This window comes from Vipera ursinii (assembly GCF_947247035.1).
Source record: "Vipera ursinii genome assembly, chromosome: 2".
NCBI lineage: Eukaryota > Metazoa > Chordata > Lepidosauria > Squamata > Viperidae > Vipera > Vipera ursinii.
The window spans coordinates 83,099,909-83,125,439 of NC_139513.1; the positions used below are offsets into that span (position 1 = coordinate 83,099,909).

The following is a 25,531-nucleotide window of genomic DNA, read 5'->3' on the forward strand; positions in this document are numbered from 1 at the left end:
ACAATGAAGCAGCATATCCTACCTTTGTCACCAGTGTTGTGTAGCTGGTTCTTTGCAGGCATTGAGCAAGACGGAAGGTTCAAAACAGCAACAGGCTTTATTGAAGGTCAGAACATAATAAAAGCAACAAAGGAGCTGCTGTGCAGCTATTTATATGGTTAGCCGATAGGCGGCGACCAGTAGGTTTAAAGCAGTGGTTACCCACCCAAAGACCTACTTAGCTGGCTGGAGACAACCAGTCTAGGCCGGCCCCAGCAACCATTACAACATACACATGAACACTTAGCAATTGAACTAAGCCAGGAGTAGGCAACCTCGGCTCTTTTATGACTCATGGACTTCAACTCCCAGAATTCTGGGAGTTGAAGTCCATGAGTCATAAAAGAGCCGAGGTTGCCTACCCCTGAACTAAGCAATTAGCAAGCAGTACAACATAATCAAACACTTACAGCATATAAAGGGCCAGTACATTACAGATACTTTACACAAACCTTAATTAAAGCAAAGCACCCTCTGAAGCTTTGTACAGTCCTACTGTGTATTTTTCTTTGCCCTTTCACCTCCTGTGCTCATTCTTTTTGTTTCAGGTCTTTATTGATTCTTTCCTGACATAGCCAAACTGGGTACTTCTGCTGTCTCCCCCCCCCACACACACACATTGCTTTTATATTGTAATATTTACTTTTTCAAAAATTCCTATCCAAACATGAGCTTTCCCACCATACCTTCTCCTGTTGTGGGATCCTTGTTACTAAACTCTGCTATCTTTTGCAGTTTTTTTAGTTTTATTTTAATTCAGTCTAGAATCCAAATACAGTAAGATCATTTTCCCCCCAATTTCCAGATTCAGTCTTATGTTCTGCCCTGAACTGATCCCATTCATAAATTTGAAATATGGATATCTAAACGAAACTCCCCTAATCTGATGATTTCCTGATTAGATTTCAGATCTCATAATTCCCTAGCCAGCATGCTGAAGACACCAGGATGGACGGCTAGGCTGGCTGAAATGTGATGGGAAAAGCTATCTGAAATGTTTCAACTCAGCACCGTGAATAGGCTTCCAGCCTGTGCTCCTTGCTGAGAAGTGGCTTAGGCATTAGTTTGATTTGATTTTTGACATCTGGAATCGGAAACCGTGAACTTTTTATCTTTGGAAAACCGGGGCATTTGAGACAATTCCAAAGTTCGGCAAGTCCTTTTTGTGGCAGTGAAGTTCCATTCACAAGTTTTAAGTCACCACCTGTATTGCGAAAACCAAGTGATTCGTAGGTATGGGTGAACCAGGATTGTGCTGTCGTTTCAAACGTAGCTCCTGGTCCCCGACGGTCCCCGGCGAGGCAAAAATTCATTCCGTCCATCTTAAGGAGCGCCGCCCCCCCCCCACACACACACACCTCCAGTCCTGCTCAGTCGACCCGTTCTTTGCTTGAATATGGGATTTGTTGTCCAGCGACCGTTTCGTCCGTCTCGTTGCCTTCCTCAAGTCCGTCGCCAGCACCCGCTCGCTAACGCTACCTCAGCCCCACAGAGCAAATGTAGCCGGTGCGCCGGCGATGGCTTGCACGCGTCTGCCGCTGTGGGCAGCGCTCGGGCTGCCTGACGAAAAGCGCGCGGGCGCGCGGCTCCTTTAACAGGATGGTACCACCTCCGCCCCTTCCCTTCCTTTTCTTGGCGGCGGCGGCGGCACAGCAGCCCTCTCTGTCTGCTCCAGGCCCGAGCAAAATCAAAGCAGCGGGAGAGGAGCCTTTGCTGCCCGCTAAAGCCGGCGGCCCGGTGGGGCGCGGCCAGTGCATGAGGGCAGCGGGCGGAGGCGCAGAAGAAGGAGGAGGAGGAGGAGGAGGCGGGGGCGGCGGTGAGTCCCTCCCGCTCGCCCGCCTGGGCACTGGCAGCCCCTGCCGCCGCCTTCGCTCCTCACCGGGGCCCGGGAGACTGAGGCCGCCTCGAAGAGCCCGGGACATGCGGCCTCTCCAGCCACAGCCATCGCCGAGGAGACGGAGGACATGAGGCTCCGCAATGGCACCTTCCTCACCCTGCTGCTCGGCTGCCTTTGCGCGCTCTTCTCGCTTTCGTGGTACGGGGCCTTCGGCGGGCACAAAGGTAAGGAAAGGGGGCTCGCGAGGAAGGAAGGGAGGGAGGAGCGCTCCCGCCTTGCGCACTGCGCCTGGCCCGACCGAGGGCAGAGAACCCCCTCACTCCCATCCGGAGAGAAAGCCAGAACAACATCCCAGCCTAAGAGAGCCCGAAACCTGCTGCCTGGGTCCCCTCCTTCTCCCGCCGGTTGAGGGAGACACCCTTAACCGGAACTTGAACCTTATCTCGGAATACACCCCACCGCCCATTCCGAGTTCGTCAGTTGAACCCGAACACCCCCCCCCCCCCGAGCCTGGAGCGCACCGTCTCCCCTCCTGCTTCTCCCTTTTTTGCAAAGGGCTCTTCTTTCCACATCCGTCCCGTTTGGGGGTTTTTCTTCGTGGGACCCAAAACGTGACCGGGAGATACTCCCTTTTAATCTGTGATGAGAGCCCACGGTGCATTTTCGCGGTGCGAGAGCAAGATGATCGGTGACCTTCGCCCTCGCCTTTCAGGAGTTTCTCCTTCGTTTGCAAGCTATGGGTAGAAAACGTAAAGAAATTTACACTTCCCTCCCTGGAACAGGTAGTTAGTTGGCTGTCTCCCTTTCTTCCACATCCCTCCACATTTCTTGTTGTTGGCAGTATCCATTTTTGTGTTCGATATTTCTCTAGGAAAGCATATACAAGTCTTATGCAGTTTATACAGGATGCCTATTAGGTTGCACCTTTTGATTTTACCCAAGTTTGGTCAGGCCAAATGCCTGATTCTTCCTTTCTGTTCCTGGTGTCCCTGGTCTTTGAAGCATTGGAAATGTGCGTGAACAAAGCAAGTCCCTCGGTTGGGTCCTATGCTGTTAGTTTACAGGACTAGAACATTTATCTGCTGCTCTTGATTCTCTTTTCCCCCTTTGTTTTTCTTACTATGACTGTATAGAATATGCTTTTTAAAAGATCTGCCCCTGTTGTTTATATGTATTTTAAATATTTTGTGAGAAATGGTGTTCATCGGTTGGAATTGTGAGTCTCCTTGTAGCGATAAAAAGAAAATGAAAATTAGTGGCAATGGCCCATGGAGGAAGGCAGACATAAGAAGATACCATGCCTGAAGTGTGTTAATAAATTGCGCATAGTTTTTGAAATTGTAAATGTGTTAAATGATAATTCAGGAGTTTTATTCTAAGATTCATGTATAGGAAAACTGATGCTTCTGTTGACTAAGTTAGGAAAGTATAAAAAATAGGTTCTCTGATTATTACTTGTTTATTATTCTTAGGGCTACTCAACACATTGCACTTTTTAAACTGAAATAAAGGAACATGAAGAACAGAGACTGCCCCTGTTCCATATAATGGTCCTGGATTACATATATTTAGCATTAATATCTACTGCCAGCACAGCTATGTTAGACACCCATGCTACTGTGCCAGTATAAACTCACCATAAATTCTTTGGATGGATGCCGTGCTATTGTTCTTTGCACTACAATATTGTCACACAACAACAACAACAACCAACCCTGTAATTAACCCTGTTAACTACATTAACTCACAAGGCTTTTTAAAACAAATATCAGTTAACTATCAAAATACATTGACAGTAGATTTGCACCAATATCTTGAGATTATTGTATCTGCCAGCTCTGAAATGAATTAATGGACTTTGTAATATTGCCCTTTTATGTGACTTTTAACACATCCTGGGACAGTAAGTTTTATAATGCGACTGTAACGTTTTTATTTCAGGAGAGTCATCTAAATACTAAATGATAAATAATAACCTAGGGGACATTCTATCTAGAGAAACAAATGCAAGCTTTTTCTTAGAATTATGAAGCTATAATTTTTCAGTAGGTTTTTTAGCTCAGAAAATTAAAATGGCATACCTGAAATATATTTTTTATCAGTTTTCCTATCAACATTCTTGATATTTACATGAATATCAATATTTTTAATATTCTGTATGAAATATTAAGCTGATTATAAAGCTTTATTGTCTTATTGAATTTGGCAAGCACATATGCATGTTACATCACAGACACCCTCAGTTAAATAGCTACATGTATCTTCATCTAGAAGGGACGCGGTGGCTCAGTGGGTTAGGATGCTGAGCTTGTCGATCAGATGGTCGGCAGTTTGGCGGGTCGAATCCCGAGTGCCGCGTAGCAGAGTGAGCGCCTGTTACTCATCCCAGCTTCTGCCAACCTAGCAGTTCGAAAGCACGTAAAAATGCAAGTAGAAAAATAGGGACCACTACGGTGGGAAGGTAACAGCGTTCCGTGCGCCTTTGGCATCTAGCCATGCCGGTCACATGAGAACGGAGACGTCCTCAGACAAGCACTGGCTCTTCGGCTTTGAAACGGAGAGGAGCACCGGCCCCTAGAGTCGGAAACGACTAGCACGCATGTGCGGGGGAACCTTTACCTTTATCTTTACCATGAAAGAGAGTTGTTGGAAAAGCCTGTATAGAGTTGAAGGACAAATTTGCCTTTAGGAAGCAATGTGTTTCAAAATAACAGATACCTAGGCTGTCTCAGAACTGGTATAAATTCTATCAACTCAAGAAAAGAGAGGGTTTTTTTTACACTTCCTTCAGGTACAGTAATTGTTGCTATTAAATGTAAAAGGGAATAATATGAATCTAATACCCAAATCAATACTGTACAACATATATTTATATAAAAGCAATGCACCATACATGTGTACATACAGGATAGCCGTCCACTTAACGACCACAGCAGTTGTTAGGTAAGTCTCACTCAGTTTTATGAGCTTGTTTGCCACGGTTGTTAAGCAAATCATTGTGGTTGTTAAGTAAATTACCCAATCCTCAAGTGAATCTGGCTTACCCCATTAACTTTGCTGGTCAGATGTTGGCTGGGGAGGTCACAAATGATGCTGCAAGATGCTACAAGCATTGTAAATACATGCTGGTTGCCAAATGCTTGTGGCATTCTGATCACTTGGCCACAGGGTTCCTGCAAAGCTGTAAGGACCAGTTGCAAGTCACTTTTTTCAGTACCATTGTAACTTTGAGCAGTTGAATGGTTGTAGGTTGAGGACTACCTGTACTAGAGTTGTGAAGTTCTTTGCCTTTGAAGGCAGAAAGGTGTTTCATGGTACATCTATCTGAACTCCTTATCACCTCCCTCTTTTTCTGTGACTTCATGGCTATTTTTCAGAGCCGATTCTAGGAAAAAGGTGTGTTTGGCTGAAGCAGATTCAGACAGATGCTATACATGCACCTCCTTGCATTTAAAAATACTTTTTAACCTTTCAATCTGAAAGTGCAATACATCTTTTACCCATGCAAAGTTGACCCTGCTTCTTATGTTTCATCTTACATTTTCCAGCAGTATTGTGTTGTAATTTTCTTTAGTCTCTTTCACTTGAAGATCTTCAATAGGGGTTTTAGGGATGATTTTCATCTTGAAATGTCCCAGTTTAACTTGTTATACCTGCTGCCCCTCTTCTCAAGTAGCATTAATATACAAAAGCAGATAATAATCTGTTTTTCATTGCTACCCTGGCAATGTTTATACTAGGTAAAGGACTGTTGTATAAGCTAAATTTGTCCATCACTTTAAGGTCTTAAACTTCCAGTTTACCATGGTACATAATCATACGTTAGGAACTTGTTCCCTCTGGTGTGCAGACTATTGTATTCATCTTCAGTTATTATTTCATCCATTAGATTTTCCACTGAAAACTGACATTATCCTACTATAGCTTCAAGGTTTGTAAAATATATAATGTCACACCTGTGGTCTGGTGACTAGGATGATTGGAGCAAAGCTGAAAGAACAAAAAACAACAACAATCACTTTGTAAAAACAACAAGCAATAACTTTTGCACCTGCAAATCAGGACCACAGAATTTGGCAGGGATTCTCTACAGATACAACAGGATAAGAACTAGATGGGGGGAGGGGGGCAGAACAGATTTTAGGATGTCATCGCTTTGCACCAACCTAAGAAATATGCAGAATGGTTTAACTCAATACAGTAGAGAATAATGATGTGGTTTCTTGGTTTTCACATGTTTTAATGTGTTGTTGAACCCATCCAGTGATTTCCTCTAGCTTTGCCTTTTTATTGAGCGTTGTGCTGTTACTGTGCTACTACAAAACAAACCTTCTTTTTAATGAATGTTAATATGGCCGTTCTGAGGGTTAGGTCTGGAGGCTGTTGCTAAACCTAGCCTCAGTCAAACTACTTAAGGAGTAGTCCTTCTTGTCAATGGGTTTCGTTCTGGCAAGGCTAATGGATATTGTGCTTTGCCTACTGCTTAGCTTCTTTATTAACTTAGTGCCTCTATGTTGGCTGCTAGTTTCTACATTTTAGAAGTCATTAGGGCCATATCATCCATCTGTCTGGAGGCTATTTTACTCCCCCCTAACCATTTAAACAATGTGTCTTTGTAGCTCTGCATAATGGGTTTGGGCTGGGGATGCCCTTCCTTGCTTCTCTTGCATTACTCATCAACTAAAAGGTTCTTTCAGCTGTGGTATAAATCCCATTAAAACCTTCTCCCTACAGAGCTTTAAATAAACAGATTTGGAGAGCGATACCAGCAGAGAAATTTCTGTCTATTGCTATCTAGGCCTTCTTGAAAACATCGTATGTGCCCTTCTTTGTTCCCCTGTTATTTTAAACACTGGAGAAAATTGACTTCTGCCTGTATTTGTAATGGTTGTAAAAGCCAATGAATGACATGTAATTCTCTATTTAAGTCAGAAATGCCGCTTAAGTAATACGAATGGCAGTGAAAGGAAAACAATCTTCTTACAGTTTATTCTTGCTGTTTAATATCAGTTCATGTTGTAAGATGGGGAGTTCTAGTATTTTTCTCCATTTGTTATTTAGAGTTGTAAATCTTTCGCTTTTTTTCAAGTCTTAAGAAAAATATGCACGTTGTTTTCAAATAACAGGAGACTATATACTTTAGGTAAATGCTGAATGGTTTATTTAGTTATTTGTTTGTTATAGTCATACTCACCTTTTCTCTAGCAACTTAAACTGTCTTATACAGGACTTTTGCCCTCTAAATGTTCTTGTAAGAAACAAGGTTGGGTAAGTAAAGTAGGTAGGCTGAAAGCTAGTGAATGGGCCACAAGTTACCCAGCTAACTTTATGAGAGAAGGGTTTTCCACACTGCAACCTTAAGCTGATTGGTCCCTGGGTTATTATAAGCCATATGAAAAAAAAACCTCAGATTAAAAAAGTCCTTTCATCCACTTTGGCCGCAGCATGATGTGTCCTTTGGACTGTGTGACAGTTTGTAATTAGTGGATTCCCCTGCATTTTTTTTTTACACCTTCTTAGCTGGTTAAAAAACAGAAAGAAATTACATACATTACTTTAGGATAGAAGGGTGACTTCAGCTAGATGAAGAACGTAGGAGAACTGTTGTGATTTTACTTTATTAAAAAAAAACAGGTCCCTAGTTTCACTATTTTATGAATGAACTTGCCAAAAACTTTCTACCACTGGTAAAAGTGGGGTTTTTTTCTGTTTGCTTAATGACTAGAAGGCAGGGACCAGTGCCTGGAGAGAGGGGGTATTCCTGCACAGTAGCTACTTGAAGTGAGGCAATTTGCTTACAATGAAATGAAGCAGAGAAGCTAGAAAGAAGCGCTTGAACTGGCACAGACTGGAAAACCGAGAGAGCAGGAAAGGCAGGTAGAGGTTGCCATCCTTGGGAGCATATAAAGGATTACATCATGCATTCTTTACCTCATGAAATGGTTGGTGGCCATGGTACAATGGCCACTGATGTGACGGCAAGCTGACCCCCAGGATGACTTGAGTGGGAATTTGAATTTGAGTTCTGCTAATCGCTGCATATTAAATAGTTCAAAACAATCATCACAGGAAGTTGTATCTAAGAAAAAAAAAATATTGAGCATGCCTAGACGTATGGTAGTGACAAGCTAAAATTAGCTGAGATACTTCCCACTATTTTGCAATATTTAGGAGGAGGAGGAAGAGGCAAGTTTGGCATTATAAGAATCTTGACATAAGATATAAAAGCTGAAAGAGATAATGCATTTTATTCCTTTATCACCTTTATATTTTAATATTTGTATATCTACTAGTTAACATTTTTGGAACTTGGAATGAAGTGTTAGAGTTTGCATATTATGTGCTGATAGACTTTGACAATAGTTTTATCAGGAAGGATTTTTTTTCTAAAAAAAAATTCCAGTAATTGAAGCATCACGGAAATGAGAACTGCTGAAATAATCAATAACTCTAGCTTGTAACTAAAGCTTACAGAAGAGTCACAAGTCAGAGATATGGGTGAGACTGTGGTGTACTCGTTGCCTGAATTACGGATCGTAGAGACTTAGTTAAGACTGGGAATTAAATACTGTAGACTAGAGGTAGTCCATCAGGAAAAAAATTGGGCTGATATTTATAGGCAGGACACAGGGTAACCAGCATGGAACAAGATAGAAAATAGGTAACTTTGGACATTACTATTGTTAAAGGAGTTGTAATTCAGTTTTTATGTACTTAAAAACTCCAACAAGCCTGGTGTGTATTCTGTTGCTTGTGCAGTTAGAGATGTTGTGGGAGTTTCCAGAGAAGACTTAATTTTTCATTGTTTGGGCAATTGGCAAGAAAGCATTTGGAGCAGGTGACAGGAAGCATAATTGCCCTGTTTCTTCTGTTGGTCTGTGAAAGAGGTCTTTACTATAATAGTATCTGTAATGCTGCAGATTTTCCTTTCTGATGCAGTTCAATATGAAATTCAAGCCTGGTCTGTTAGCTGGTTTGCGATTCAGTGTGTTGCTGAAAATATGGCCTGTAAGTTTTATATAATTTATTTCTCATAGTTATAGACTGTGAGCATGGAGCATAAGAAAAAGGGGATTGTAAGAGGCTGAGGAAATGTAGGAAAAGTAGCAAAAATAAACTCTACTAGTCCCAACTGAAGAAGAAGCTGAATAATCTTTTCATTTCATTTTTGTAACAATAGCAAAGTTTTATAGAAATATGGCTTATGTTCTGATGTTGTTATTTTGGCTCTACATTGAACACTTAACTCCACCACCCTCTTCAGAAGCACAACTTCTAAAGAGTTAAAATATTTACATAAGGGGTTTCCTAATGCAGGAAAGCAATTCAGGTGTGGCATAAGAACAGCTCAAACTATCTTCATCATTTGTTTCTATCGCTGTTCAGTGTCCTAGAGGGCAGTCTTCTTGAATGCCTTGTCAGATGTGATAGGCGACAACTCCCATCAGGCAAGGATAATCAGGTTGGAAGAGGCTGCCCTGTGGTGTCACATTATAGTTGGCATTTAAAAAAAACTTATTTATCACATTTATATGGCCTGCCATCTCAAAGAAAACAACACAGCATACAATAATCAATAAAAGCAACAAAATGTGAAAACCATCATTAAGGTAAAGGTAAAGGTTCCCCCGCACATGTGTGCTAGTTGTTTCCAACTCTAGGGGCCGGTGCTCATCTCCATTTCAAAGCCGAAGAGCCAGCGCTTGTCCGAGGATGTCTCCGTGGTCATGTGGCCGGCATGACTAGACGCCAAAGGCGCACGGAACACTGTTACCTTCCCACCTGTAGTGGTCCCTATTTTTCTACTTGCATTTTTGCGTGCTTTCGAACTGCTAGGTTGGCAGAAGCTGGGACGAGTAACAGGCACTCACTCTGCTACACAGCACTCGGGATTCGACCCGCCAAACTGCCAATCTTCTGATCGACAAGCTCAGCGTCCTAACCCACTGAGCCACCGTGTCCCTTGAAAACAATCATTATAAATATATAAAAAATCATTATTAAAAATAAGAAAACCTGAAAATTTTAAATACTGTATATAAACCACATAGAGAGAGAGTAAAAGATTAAACACAATGGAGCCATCTAAGAACTTCTCCAACTCCCTGGGGCCTCCAGGCATGGTGACTCAAACAGATCTTGAGAGACTTCTGAAATAATAACAGGGATGGAGCTAACCTGATTTTGGGGAGCGGGGGGAACAATGTTCTATAGCAGTGGTGGTGAACCTATGGCACGGGTGCCAGAGGCGGTACTCAGAGCTCTCTCTGTGGGTACCCGCATCATGCCCTGGAGGTGGCAACTGTCCCTCTTCAACCAGCCGCTTGCTAATTTGCCGAGGTCCCACATGGCTGAATGCATCCCAGTACGGCTGGTTTCCCTCCCCCCATCCCATCCCATCCCTCCTGTCCTCGCATGCTTTTCCCAGCCACAACCCACTGTATCACCTCAGCTGTTGGCTGACCATTCATCTCAGAGGCGGCTTCTTTGAACTGCTGGCGACAGGCTGCGGAGCCCCAGAGTGCACCTGTCGAGGGGCCAGCAGGCTGTGGCTACTGATGGACACCGTTGGCCCCCATGCGCTCGCTGGCCTCTGTGTGCGGGAGCCAATGATGTCAGGCAGCAGCTGTCCCAGCCCTTTCCTTGCCCCATGGCAATGGCACCCCCACCCAGCCTCGCCTCAGCCCACAGGATGAGTCTCCTGCCTACTGCCCCAGCTGCCAGAGACCTCCTGGAGCTCCACTAACCCTGCCCCCCCACAGGTGTCCCTCCCCACGAGCAACATTGAGGTGACCACACCCACCTTGGCCACATCCACCCAATCTTCCCTGGCCACCACAGCCACACCCATCCAGTGGGCCACACCCACCTGGCACCCAGCGATAAATAAGTGGGTTTTGGGTTTCAGTTTGGGCACTCGGACTCTAAAAGGTTCGCCATCACTGTTCTATAGGGTGCACCCTAGGATGGAGAAGGCCCATCTCCTGAGGCCCACCAAACTGCAATAGTTTTTTTCTAATTACTCCCATGGACCTATTTCAGGTGACTTGGGTAAAGATGGCTGAAATAATCTTTTGCAGGGGCATGTGGAATTTTTTTCCCCAGCATCTGTTACTAAAAGTGCTCAGATTTGTTCTCAGTTTGGACACTGGCTTGCTTGCAGGTCTTGTGGAGATGCTTAGGGAGGAGTCTTGCCCTGTTATCTGGGATTAGTTTGAACAGCTGGACTGGAGAAATTGGACAGGATTCTTAGGGCTGTGAGCTCAGCCACTTACAGTTTAAGATCCATGCCCCTCGTCATTGGTAAAAGCAGCCTTGGGGGTTGGGGGGAATCCTATGAATGGATTCTAGCAATGGTTAATGCTTCCTTGAATGAGGGGATTGTTCCTTTGCCTCTTAAGGAGGCTTCCTTTTTACCCCCCCCTCAAGAAGCCATCACTGGACCCCACTACACTAGACAATTTCCATCCAGTATCTAACCCCCTTTTGGAGGAAGGGGATTGAAAAGGCAGTTTCACAGCAACTTCAGAGGACGTTGGATGAAACAGATTATCTGGATCCCTTTCATTTGGGCTTCAGGTCCCAATATGGAACAGAAATGGCATTGGCTGCAGTTTTGGATGATCTCTGGTAAATGTGGGATGAAGGTAGTGCATCTAGCCTTGCCTTACTTGACTTCTCTGTGGCTTTTGATACCATCTACTTCAGGATTGCCTCAGGATCAGGGTGGGTGGCACTGTGTTGTGCTGGTTCCCAGCCTTCTTCCAGGGCCAATTCTAGTCAGTGGTGGTTGGGGAGGAGAGACCCCGCCCTCAAGCCCCGCTCTGTGGGATGCTGCAGGGCTCGGTACTCTCCCCTCCCCTCTCCTATTCAGCATCTACATGAGATTGTTCATCCCTCACCACCATGGGTTGAAGCATTATCTGTATGCTGATGATCCTCACTTATACATCCTTGCTCTTGGCAAATTAAGCAATGCTGCAAAAATCTTATGGTGCCTGGAGGCTGTTAGGTTCTGGTTGGGGAACAAGAGGTTTCAGATGAATTCTGGCAAGACTGAGTGACTTTGGATTTTGGGGCCTTCTGGTTATTGGACTATACCATCTTTTGTGCTGGATGGGGTAGCAGTGCTGTGTGTGCAATTTGGGTTCCTCCTAGGCTCACGACTCCTGATCAAAGAGCAGGTAGCAGTTCTGATTGAGATGGCCTTTGCACAAGTTTGTGTTGTGTGGCACTTGTGCCCATTCTTAGATCAGGGTGCTCTGCTCACTGTAACTCATGTCTCTAAGTCACTTCGTATTTGGATTTCTGTAATGTGTTCTAAATGAGGCTGTCCTTGAAGAGTATCTGGAAGTTTCAGCTAGTGCATACATGTCAAACAAAAGGCCCACGAAGTGGTTTCATGTGGCCCACAAAGCCATCCTGGAAACAGTGAGGGAACGGCCCCCAGTGCCTTGGCCCTGGCCCAGAGACCCTCCTTCTGCCAGAGACCCTCAGATCTGTCCCACTCCTGCCCAGGCCCCCATAGGCACCCTTGATGCATAGGTCATACGCACTCTAGCCACGCCTACCCAGTAGGCCACGCCCACCCTGGCCATACCCACCCGGCCCCTTGAGGGCAACCGCAATGCTGATGTGGCCCTCAATGAAATTGAGTTTGACACCCCTGAGCTAGTGCAAAATGCAACAATGTAGGTAATTATACTGTATATGACTGTAGAACAGCACACATTACATCTCTGTTCCACAAGCTCTATTATTTGCCGGTGTGCTTCAAGGAGCCTTGGTGGCACAGTGATTAGAATGCAGTGTTACAGGCTAACTCTGCCCACAGCCTGGAGTTCCATCCTGACGGGGCTCAAGGTTGACTCAGCCTTCCATCTTTCTGTGGTCAGAAAAATGACCCAGATTGTTGGGGGCAATATGTTGGCTCTGTAAACCGCTTAAAGAGTGCTGTAAAGCACTATGGAACAATATATAACTCTAAGGCAGGGGTGTCAAACTCAATTTCATTGAGGGCCGCATCAGCATTGCCGTTGCCCTCGGGGGGCCGGCTGGGTGTGGCCAGGGTGGGTGTGGCCTACTGGGTGGGCGTGGCTGGAGTGCGTATGGCTTACTGGGTGGGCACGGCCAGCTCTACATCATTTCTGTCAAGGGTGCCTATGGGGGCCTGGGCAGGAGTGGGACAGATCTGAGGGTCTCTGGCAGAAGGAGATGGGACCAGGGAAGTGCCAAGGCATGGTCCACCAGAGGAGCCTCACTGTTCCTCTCAGGCCATGGGGGGGGGCTGGACGGTGGTGCAGAGGTCAAATGCCTAGCCCAGCCCTCAAGCACCCACTGCACTAAGCCCAGCCCCACTTCCCCAAGGGGGTGCCCAGCTGCATTTACCTCCTCCTCAGGGCTGCTGCTGCTGTGCTTGGTCTCCTTAGCCAGGTTGCTTATGATGGGTATGGCAAAATCAAGAGGGAGGCCCATTCCCTCTCCATGTGAGGAGACCTGGCTTTGTATCCAAAGCTTCCTTAGCAATAGGGAGACCCCCCAGGATAGACCAGGAGGAGGGGGCAAGGGGATGGTGAAAGGGCAGCAGGGCAGGACTAGGGTAGGACTTCCCTCAGACCTTCCCTCTCCTTCCTTCCTTCCAAAGAACAGAGTGGTGGGAAAATATTTGAGATGAGAGAGGGAGAAAAACAGGCAAGAAACACAGCTGGGGAAGTGTCATCCTTTGTGAGGAATGAAGAAAGGCACCATCGCCTGGAAATGGCCAGCACATGGCCCTCACCTACTTCACAAATCCGGCTTGGTGGGCTCTATGGGAGGGGATGCCATGAGCAGCATGAGAGTCGATGTTACCTGCGCAATGCTGCCCAGCCCCTAGCCTGCCCGGTTTTGGCAGGTAGCAGGGTGCTCTACTCACAGTGCCGAGAGGCTGAGCCGGGTGGCATGAATCTGAAGAGAAGCACAATGCTGCCCAACCCCTAGCCTGCCCGAAGTAGGCAGGGCCATGTGCTGGCCACTTCCAGGCGATGGTGCATTTCTTCATTCCTCACAAAGGGTGATACCTCCCCAGCATGCGCCAAGGGGGCAGTGCCGATACGGCATGGGTCAGTCCCTCGCTGTTTCCAGATGGCCTTGTGGAGCTAAGACTGAATGTATTTCAGCATAGATGACCACCACGAAATTGTACATTGGTTCCTGGCCAGCCTGGGCCAGGGCCAAGGCAGCGGGGGCCATTCCCTTACTGTTTCCAGGATGGCTTCGCGGGCCACATGAAACCACTTCGTGGGCCGTATCCGGGCCCCGGGCCTTGTGTTTGACATGTCTGCTTTAAGGGCTATTGCTATTTGACTTTTAAAGCCCTTCATGGCAGGGGGTTGGTTATCTGAAGGACCACCACTCCCCAATTACATCTGTCTGCCCCATTAGGTCTGGCAGGAAAGGCATGTTGCGGGTCCCATCTACCAGGGTGTTACATTTGAACAGGTCCCAGGAAGTGGTCCTTCTCTGTCATAGTACCTGATTTCTGGAACCTTCTACATCAGACCTGTCAAACTCATGATGTCAAGTGACGTCGCACAACGTATTGGGACGGTTTTGCCATTGCTGGCAATGGGGTGGGCATGGCTTCCACGTGATGCGTCCGGCCCATGGGCCGGCAGTTTGACACCCCTGTTCTACATCCTCCCCCCCATCCAGGTGAGATTAGTTCCATTCTTTTCAACATTCTGCGAGTCCTTCAAGACGGGCTATGTTATCAGGCCTGGGGCTCCCATAGGCCCAGGCAGATTTTGCGTTGGCTCTCTTACTGTGGTTGATATCATTCGTCTCTTGTTTTGTGTGCCTTTTTATAGTTATTTTTTAAAATTGTGATTGTTTTATGTATTTATTGCTTAATTAAGTTTTGTATGCTATCCAGTCATTTTCACGTGTGATGGGCTATTATACAGATATGGTAAATAAATAAATGTGCCCATCATGAAGTACCTAGAGAGGAAAAAAATGTGATGAAATATTTAAAAGAAAATTAGCTAGATTCCAATTTTAGTTTAGCAGCACAGAGTTACAATTACTTTTAATATCTAAAAATTGCCAGAGCTATGTTGCCTTACAGGAAAAAAATTATGAGTCACTGACAATTTTTGTGCATCAGGTGTCAAAATGAAGCAGCATGATGATGCCCACGGTTGAAACTTGTTCATTAGGAACTGGACTGAAGCCATTTAATGGGCTATCAGGCATCCCTGACTTTAGCTAGGCAGCTGCCTGTACTGACAGGTCTGAATGATGATCTAGAATTGGGAAAATACTGCAGTGGTCAGGTAACAATTAAACTCTTGAAGCACACAATTCTATGGTAGCAACCTTTTCACACAAAAGAGTAACTCTCTGCCATGGCTTCTGAAAAATACCCAGCAAATCATTTATCAGAATTAGTACCAGTTCAAACACATTGTATCCCTCTGCTTACTTACACCTTTATTACTGCTGTTAACTGTTAAACATTTATTATGAATGTCAGTCAGCTGTGTTTGTTTTTCAGTAGACAATTTATTATACAGAATAAATGTACCCATTTATCTAATATGGTAAAACAAAAATGGGCAGAATTATGCCTCACTTAATATACAATAGGGAACTGATCCTTTTTGGAAACATGGAATATTTTGTTTTGGGGAAGATATAATGAATGTATTGCCAAATTACTATTACGGTAGAAAATAAAATGATTGGGAAAGGACAAGGTATCTCTACACAAAAAGGCAAACAAAACCGCCCAAAAACCTGAATGTCAAAAAGAACTGGAGTAAAAATCCCAAAGCACAATCATGCTCCTTTGAATGAATTGCTTTTATTTGCTCAGCCCCTCCAGATCTGTCAAAGCACCAATAATAATAATAATAATAATAATAATAATAATAATAATAATAATAATAATAATAAAGTTGGAAGGGACCTTGGAGGTCATCTAGTCCAACCCCCTGCTCAGGCAGGAAACCCTATACCATTTCAGGCAAATGGCTGTCCAGTCTCTTCTTAAAAACCTCCAGTGTTGGAGCATTCACCGCTTCTGGAGGCAGGTTGTTCCACTGGTTAATTGTTCTAACTGTCAGAAAATTTCTCCTTAGTTCTAGGTTGCTTCTCTCCTTGACTAGTTTCCATCCGTTGCTTCTTGTCCTGCTTTCAGGTGCTTTGGAGAATAGCTTGACTCCCTCTTCTTTGGGGCAGCCCCTGAGATATTGGAACACTGCTATCATGTCACCCCTCACCCTTCTCTTCATTAAACTACACATACCCAATTCCAGCAACCGTTCCCTATATGTTTTGATCCACTTCCCCTTGTCACTCATTTCTTTGTTCCTCTTTTGATAAGATCCACTTCCTATTTCTTTTTTTCTCTTTCAGTCATGATCATTTCTTCCCGTTTTTTCTTTCATCTCCAGGAACAACATCTGCGCTCTCTCCTCAGTTAGGTAGTTCCACAAGCTTTCCTAATTCTCCCTGTGGTCCATGTATACTTCACTACTTGTGCCCTAATTTTCCTTACCAAGTTGCAATACGCCTGCCTTCTGTCAGGACAAGCCCATATTCCCTCCTCACCAAGCCATGGTAACTGGATCTATGAGGCCACTTTAAAGTGGGGCACTGACCTGCAGCTGTCTGCTCTTTTTATTTCCTAGGAATATCTGATCTGGTATCATCCAGAGGCATTTTGTATAATTATGAAAGCAGATTATGAGATGTTCTGGTCCCTTGAAAATCTGTCATTCTTTAAGGTACTTTGAAGATGAAAAAAAGTGTTTGTTGGTATATTGGTGCCTGTGGCATGTTATGTAATTCCTAATAAGTTATGGGAATAGCCATTTTGTGTTTTCTTAATTTGGGACAGAAGGGACACGGTGGCTCAGTGGGTTAGGACGCTGAGCTTGTCTGTCAGAAGGTTGGCAGTTTGGTGGGTCGAATCCTGAGTGCCGCGTAGCAGAGTGAGCGCCTGTTACTCGTCCCAGCTTCTGCCAACCTAGCAGTTCGAAAGCACGTAAAAATGCAAGTAGAAAAATAGGGACCACTCCGGTGGGAAGGTAACAGCGTTCCGTGCGCCTTTGGCATCTAGTCATGCCGGCCACATGACCACAGAGATGTCCTTGGACAAGCGCTGGCTCTTCGGCTTTGAAACGGAGATGAGCACCGGCCCCTAGAGTTGTAAACGACTAGCACGCATGTGCGGGGGAACCTTTACCTTTACCTTTTTAAAGAACTAACCTGAAGACAAAATCTCCTGCAAAGTGATGATGTCATTCTCTCCTCATTTGTCACCTTATATCTTAAATATGGAACAGGTTAATAACTGAGACCTATTTATTTTCACATTTCATTTCGGTAACTTTTGTTTAAGGGCATTCTCTGTTGCTCATGGTTTTTTGTGTTTCTTGAGTCACAGATTAAGTAACAGAGGTATTATTTCCTCTTCTGCAGTAAAGTTAGATTTATTGTTAGTGCTTGCTTAATTGCACTTAACTTTTTCAATCAATGTTGCCTTTGTAATGCGATTTTCTGTAGTCTATAATCACTGACGGGAATATCTACTGAATGAATTAAATTTCTTACTATCCTAACACTGCATTAATAGTCCCCCCCCCCCGACCCAATTCATTGTCTCTTCTGTCCCTAGGCTGGTTGAACCCGAATAATAACCATATCACAATTCTGATATGAACAGAAACAATGTTGATCTGTTTAAAATTCTAATATTTAATATGAATGTGTCATTTTACTAACCTCATTGAGATTCCTTATCTGCAAAAGTTATAGGAGGGGAAAGTGGTCAGAAAAAAATAGAACAAACTAACAACAGTGGTGTTTCTCTAACTCCATTTTCTCTAGCAGAAGCAGGTATTAATCAGGGAGCTATTGAATGATAAGCTAATATTGAAATCTATATATGCATAATTTTAAAGTCATGGTATAGATTCCCTGAATGCCTTTTTACACGTGATAATGGTTTGGGTGAGAGATAATTACTTGATCACAGATTCATAAGTTGAAAAGAGTCATTGTATTCAACTCCTTATTGAGTTCAGGAATTCACATTATAGCAGCCCAGATAGCTGCTTAGCTCCACTTAAATATATTCAGTAAAAGGAAGTCCACCTGGGTAATTGGTTTCCATAGTTGAATAGTTCCTTCTGTTAGGAAGTATTTTCTAACATTAAGTGAGAATCTGCTTCCTGTAACTTAAATCCAATATTCCATATCCTGCATACAAAAAAAGCAAGATAAAATAGATCTTCTGTTCCATATGAGATCCTCTCAGGTACTTGAAGAGTGCTAATATATCCTTCTTTAGTCATCTTGTCTTAAGGCTAAACATAATGCCTTCAATCTCTTTCTAAGACTTAGTTCCTAGTTTTCCAATCATTGTTATTGCTATTTTGGTAGCTGTTCCAATTTCTCTGAACATTTCTTTTAATGTGATGCCCAGGTTTGGACACAGTACTTGAAGTGGAATCTGACCAAAGCAGAATAAAATGGAATTATTCCTTCTAGCAATTTTGAAATAATATTTCTGTTGTTATAGCATAACATTGCATTTGCTTTTTTTTCCAACTTCTGGCTTGTACTGAATTGGCAGTCGTCTATACTTCCAAGAACATTTTTCAAAATTACCAACTACCCACTGCTGCTAGTTGACTTGGTAGCAAGCTGGAATTGGACTTTTTTATTTTGGCAGCAGCACTTTGGAAAATGTTATATGTGTGTTTAGGTACAGTTATACAGATAGTCCTCAACTTATGACTCTTCGTTTAATGACTGTTCACAGTTATGATGGCAGCGAAAAAAAGGCCACTGGTTCTTGCACTTAAAATTATTGGAAGCATCCTTGTGGTTATGAGATTGCAATTTGGGAGCTTGGCAACTTGCATGTATTTATGACAGTTGTGGTATCCTTCAAAGGACACTCCTCCACAGCTGGCTTCTGACAAGCAGAGAAGGCAGCAATATAATTGCTAGTCACAGTCCTATGATGTCTTGTTTTACAATCTGCTGTGACTCACTTAAGGACTAAAGTGGAAATGAGGTCATAAGCCTGTCGCAGGCACATGCTGTCTCACTTCACAACAATACTACTCAACAATGAAATTTTCCATCCCAATTCTGGTCATTAAGTGAGGACTACCTGTACTTGGAGTGATGGTTCTAAGTATTATAACACCAGAAGTTTTATCAATGTGTTAGTTGTCTGTTCATCATATGGAAATAATAATGTTCATGTACTATTATAGAAACGCAGTCATTATAAACAAATAAGCGACTGCAAGGCGATCAAACCGGTCAGTCCTAGAGGAGATCAACCCTGACTGCTCTTTAGAAGGCCAGATCCTGAAGTTGAAACTCAAATACTTTGGCCATCTAATGAGAAGGAAGGACTCACTGGAGAAGAGCCTAATGCTGGGAAAGATTGAGGGCAAGAGAAGAAGGGGACGACAGAGAATGAGGTGGCTGGATGGAGTCACTGAAGCAGTAGGCGTGAGCTTAAATTGACTCCAGAAGATGGTAGAGGACAGGAAGGCCTGGAGGAACATTGTCCATAGGGTCGCGATGGGTCGGACACGACTTCGCAACTAACAACAACAACAAAAAGAACTGAGAAAGCAAAAAAGGAAGAAAATTCAAACATCAAATGTAGGTTATACATGGACTTAGGTGGTTCATGCATTCACACAGCTTTTCAACTATACAATTGTCTTTGGATAAACTGCAGTTGGAATGACACAGAAAGGACTTCAGATTTAGAAAAATGCATTTCACTTTTGTATGAACTATAGATATATAGTTCAGAAAAATATAATTCAGATAGCCTGACTCTTTAAGAAGTCGGATAAGGTTGCAAATAGCAGGAGAATAAGGCTTGATGTCAAGGCTGGGGCTCTGGGGAGCCACAGCTGGATCCACAAGGCTAAGCAGCTACTTGTTCCCATTTCACAAAAGTAGCTCAAGTTCAGAATCTTGCTACTATCACACAGCTGAATTTAAGCTTTGTGGAAATCTCTGATTGCACAAAGACTGTTATCTCCAGATTATAACCTGGCAACAGAAGTACTGATAAAGTCTCTTTCATTATTATTATTTAGCATCATTGCTTTAAGTCAGTTACACTGGAAATTTTAGCCTAATGACCCAAGTATTTCAGATCAATCTCAGATTCTTGATGATACACGTAGTCCTCAACCTATGACCACAATTCAGCCCAAAATTTATGTTGCTAAGTGAGAAATTTGTTAAGTGAGTTTTGCCTCATTTAATGGCTTTTCTTGCCATATTTGTTAAGTGAATCACTGCAGTTGTTAAATTAGGTTGAATTTGGCTTCCCCATTGGCTTTGCTTGTCAGAAGGTTGCAGAAGGGGATCACATGATGACCCCGGGACACCGCAACTGTCATAAATGTGAAAAATGATCATAAGTCACTTTATTCAGTGCCGTTGTAACTTCGAACGGTCACTAAGTGAACTGTTGTAAGGTGAGGACTACTTATACACCATTTGTTATAACTACTTAGCAAAGAAAAAACATGAAATTATGGCAAAATTAAACCCGCTTGTTACTTTTTCTGAGCAGATAACCTTTTCCTTGAGAGCTTTGAATTTGAAAAACTATTATTTTGAAAATTCGACAATATACTAGGCGTTAATTTATGCACACATTGAATTTTCTAAAGGATTCTAGAAATGTACTTGAAGTGTATCTGAAGCTGTAGTACTGTAAGAGTGGGGGAGTTATATGAGTATTACTTCACAAACCATAAATAGTAGAAAGTGGTTGGCAGTTTTTCAATTAATCTGGCTTATTAATGAATTGATTCAGTGCTGGGACAGTGGTTTGTTAGAAAATAGGTAAACAGGCAGCTTTAAAAATGCAATTTCTTGGCTGCATTATTTCAGGCCCTGAAAGATTTATTTTGGCAAATTAGAGGTTTCTTTCCTAAGTGCAAACACTTGTAGCAAATATTCTCATTATAACATTCCTTTCCAAAGCCTCCATGTGTGAGTTAACTTATGACCTGCAACAAACTATCTCTGAGATATGTTACACTAAGCTTGGCTTATACTCAACCCTTTCATAATTTGTTTTCTCGCATTTCACAGAACAGAAAAATGCAGCTGACATTATTCTAGCTGTTTCGTATTTGATATTATTTGTACAGGTTTTTTTAACTAGTAGTAAAGTAGGATTAGAATATTTCTATGCTAATCCTATTTAGCAAGGATGTAAAAACAAAACAAGCCTTTTAAAAGGCTCTGATGATAGAGCTACATTTTTATATTATTTGAAATAGCGACATGGCTATAAAGTATTTTAAAATTAAAGTAGAAGAAAAAAATTGATTCACATCAAACAAAATACTATATAATTAATTATAATTATAATCCCTTAACTGGTTACAGTATATAAATACTGTTACTATATATAGTATATGGAAACAAAACTACATGAAATGTAAACTGAAATATCTTGGTTATTCTTAACGTTGTGAAAAGTTGAAAACCACATTTGTACCTAGTAGGTAATAAGACAGAAGTTAACTTTCGGGGGAATCCATTTCGAACATTTGCACATTGGAAAATTATACTCTGAAATATGACAAACCTTCTCTTCCCTACCAGCATGAGCAAATTAAGTTTTGTATTATGCAAGTTAGCTGGAAAGAGTTTAGTAGAAAATTCCCAATGAGGATTGACTTTGAAATACATCGTGGGTCAAGTGCTTTAGGTCAGGGGTCCCCAACCACCAGTCCGTGGACTGGCACCGGGCCAGGCAAACAAGTGAAACCCTAACTGCAGGGTGCAGGCAGCATGTGAAACCTCACCCCCTCCGGTCCGTGGAAAAAACTCTCCTTGGAAACCATCCCTGGTGCGCAAAAGGTTGGGGGACACTATTTTAGATAAAATTTTTCATGTATAGCAATTGCAGAATCGAGGTATATTTGAGCTGGACTGCTACATATAAACAGCATTTGTATTCATTGTTCAAAATCTTTATCGTTGTTATTATTTTGAGTTTATTATTTTTTATTTCCTGTAGATATGTTTCTGTAATACTAGTAATGTAGCACACTAATATTATAAAGCAACCTATAGTTACTTGGTATAATTTATAATTTATGTTCCAAAGTACAGTATATTTGAGCAAAATAAATGGATAGAATAAAGGAGAGAAAATAATACATTAATACACATTTCTTCCTCTCATTAATCTTACCATTTTCTCCTTGAGATTTAGCACACAACAACTGAGACAGGAAACTATTTGCTGTTCTAAAATAGTATTCTGGAGTCACATCCTTTGTGTGTATTCTAATCTCCTGTTCCTCATTTTACTGTATATTTTTTCTGCTATCCACTGTTGGGCTGTTTATTCAGTTTGGGTGATGGTTGAGCTCAAGCAAATTCTTCCCCAGACACCTCTTTTTAGATCAAATTGCCCCTGCTCTTTTACTATCCTCTTTGTTCCTCCAATAGTACTATATTCCTTTTTCAAACTGAAATTGAATACATTCTTCTTACTCTTCTGTACGATCAAGATACCATTTTTCCTACATTTTTCTCTCCCATGGATGAAAATTCTACATTATCATAAGTCCAAAGGCTGGGAAATCTTTGAATACACTTTGCTTTTCAACTTGCATTTTAAGCGAGAAGATTGTATATAAACGTCCAACTCCCTTCCTCCAAACCTGACAATGAAGTCTTTAAGTCTTAAATTTAAGTCACAGGACCATTTCCCATGACTGTTTTCAATTTTTTTTAAAAAATGTAACTCCCCCATTCTCTTTCCTTCCAAAGTTAAAGGAAAATTCTTGCAGCCTCAGCTGTTCCATACCCCCACCTCAAAAGTAAATGTTATTGCTTCCCCAGATCACGAGAATATTTGCAGAGAATTCTATAATATATTCTTTTCTATGATGAATCCTCTTATACAGTGTTGCATTCTAAACACATAAGCCAGAGATGGAGCTTGTGCCAAACCCTGTGGGTTGGGACTTGCCTCTTTCTTGCATTGCATAATGAAGTGCCAAGTATGCTGGTAACACTTGGCAAACAAACAAGAGCAGAATAAGCCTACCGAGGTAGTTGGATTACTTTAATTTCAGAAGTTTTCTCAGCTCCAAAGCCTTGCCAGCAGCAGGCGGGCAAGGCAAAAATGAGGGAAGAGAGACATCTGCATCTAAAAGTGAACTTAAAGGAAGAAACCCTTTCTAGGCTGGGTCTAGAGCTTTTTTTTTTTTGTCCAAGTAAGCAGAGGACAAATACTCTATACTGTGAATCCAACAGCTCTTTCATCTATTCTCCATGTACCTTTCCTGCCATGCACCTTTTGTCTCTGCCCTTTTCTCTCCTTCACCATCAGGGAACCAAGGTCTTCAGAAGCGTCTGCAGAGGTCAGGAAGGGGAATGAAGTGCCAGATTCATGCCTCCGTGTTTGGAGCTAAATCTATAAAGGAGAAATTATAAAACATTTTATGATCCCTGGGATGTTTACCTTGCAGTCCGTGTAGAGTAAATATGTAAATTACACTTTGGGATACGTTAGAATGCATAATATAGGTTTTGTCAGAACCCAAAAAACAGGGTAGAATTTTCCTTCAGTAGCCTTGCTTTACACTTTAATAAAGTTTATAAAATTGGAATTTGAGCTAACTTGCATCTCTATTATCTTCAGGTATTTTGTTCCTTTATGTTATCTATTCCATTTGGATTTACTGTAAAAATTAAAGCTTTCGCTATAGTGGAAAATGTCAGCCTCACTAGGTACACTAGACCAGGAAATTAACTCCACAGGCAGACTAAAGAAAACTTTCATTGAGACTGGCTGTAATAATAGAATATAGCAAGTTTGATTGTACTGTAACTTCTCCTCCTTCTTATACTTAAGTGAATTAGGAAGACATCTGCCTGAGCCGCTTCCAAGGGTTATATCATTCTACAGTTTAAAAATATTTCAGCTCCTTTTGATACTTCAGTATTTTCATCAAGGTCACCTTGCTTAGTCTCTACAGAAAAAGATTTCCTTGTTAGAACAAGCAGAGACATGGAAAACAAATGGCTCCCTATTTTGAAGCAAGTACTATAAAAGATGAGATGAAACTCATTTCCCAACAGGAGTTAATTAGCAATAGGTAGTTGCAAAAGAGAGTAATAACATACTGCCAATAAGCTATATTACAGTCCTAATAGCAGGGACGTGGTGGCTCAGTGGATTAGGACGCTGAGCTTGTCGATCAGAAGGCCAGCAGTTTGTCGGGTCAAATCCCGAGTGCCGCGTAACAGAGTGAGCGCCTGTTATTCGTCCCAGCTTCTGCCAACCTAGCAGTTCAAAAGCACATAAAAGTGCAAGTAGAAAAATAGGGACCACTATGGTGGGAAGGTAACAGCGTTCCGTGCGCCTTTGGCGTCTAGTCGTGCTGGCCACATGACCACGGAGACGTCTTCGGACAAGCGCTGGCTCTTCGGCTTTGAAACGGAGATGAGCACCGGCCCCTAGAGTTGGAAACGACTAGCACGCATGTGCGGGGGAACCTTTACCTTTACCCTTTACAGTCCTAGTATTCAAATAGTGCCAGTGAAGATAAATCTTGTCATCTTTATCTGTGTTTCCCATGATTTGCAAAGTAAATCTTGTGTAACAGTTGAGCAGTTGCATTATAAATCCTTTGCTGACATTCTAAATTCTGGCTATATTTTCACTGAAATGTTGTAGAGGTAATGGCACAAATTGCTCTAAAGGGTTGGATCAAAGTATTTTGGTGAGCTCTGGAACTAGCAGGCTATATTGGTTATCATCTATACATACATAAATGTATCAAAAGCAAATAACCTATTTTATGGACAAAAACAATAAAAAAAAATTTTATTAGCTATCTTGGATAGAGATCCAAGAAATATAAAAACATTCTGAAACTCACCTTATGAACAAGTGCATAGAAACTAGGTTCCTGCATTGTACTAATGGTTTTGGGTTTGTGTGTTGTATTAATTCAGGCAATGTAATTTGTGAATCATAGAAATGGAACAATGTATGGCTTGTGTCTTATTTAGTAAACCTGCATTAAAACAATCAGTGGCTTAATATGATGCATATTTATGCATAACTGTGACCTAAAACATGATATATTTTCTTCTACATCAGGGGTGTCAAACTGTCGGCCTGCCGGCCGGCCACATCACCCAGAAACCATGCCCACCCCATTAACGGCCATGGCAAAACCATCCCGATACGTTGCGTGACGTCACGTGGCGTCGTGAGTTTGACATGTTTGTTCTAGATCACTTAGTAGCGAACCTAATTAAACAAATAAGTCAAAAATATGTTACTTGTTCATTTATTTCTTTAAGAAAGTTATTTAAGGTATACATTTATGTGTGGTAAAAGAGCTGTATGTGAACTTTTACTTTCAGTAACTAGTGTACCTTCCTTGGTAGCAACTGCAACTTTTCAAATAACTGTCAATCAGTCTTGCACTGAATTTTGATTTGGATTGGATCAACTAAGCAGGCATATACATAGAATGAAGGCTATTGCTAAGCACATTGGTTTGTGCTTAAATTGTAAGCCGCCCTGAGTCTTTGGAGAAGGGCGGGATATAAATGGGATTAAAATAAAAA

At 42.3% G+C, this 25,531-nt stretch overlaps 1 protein-coding gene across 1 annotated transcript in view; it reads left to right on the forward strand.

Annotated features, from left to right (window-relative positions):
- Positions 1–441: 441 nt before the first annotated feature.
- Positions 442–25,531, forward strand: part of MGAT4B (alpha-1,3-mannosyl-glycoprotein 4-beta-N-acetylglucosaminyltransferase B) — a 112,755-nt gene continuing 87,665 nt past the window's right edge. The window contains exon 1 of the mRNA XM_083350899.1: positions 442–2,100. Within this exon, the coding sequence (XP_083207025.1) occupies positions 2,004–2,100 (97 nt within the window). The 5' untranslated portion in view covers positions 442–2,003. The remainder of the gene's footprint in view (positions 2,101–25,531) is intronic.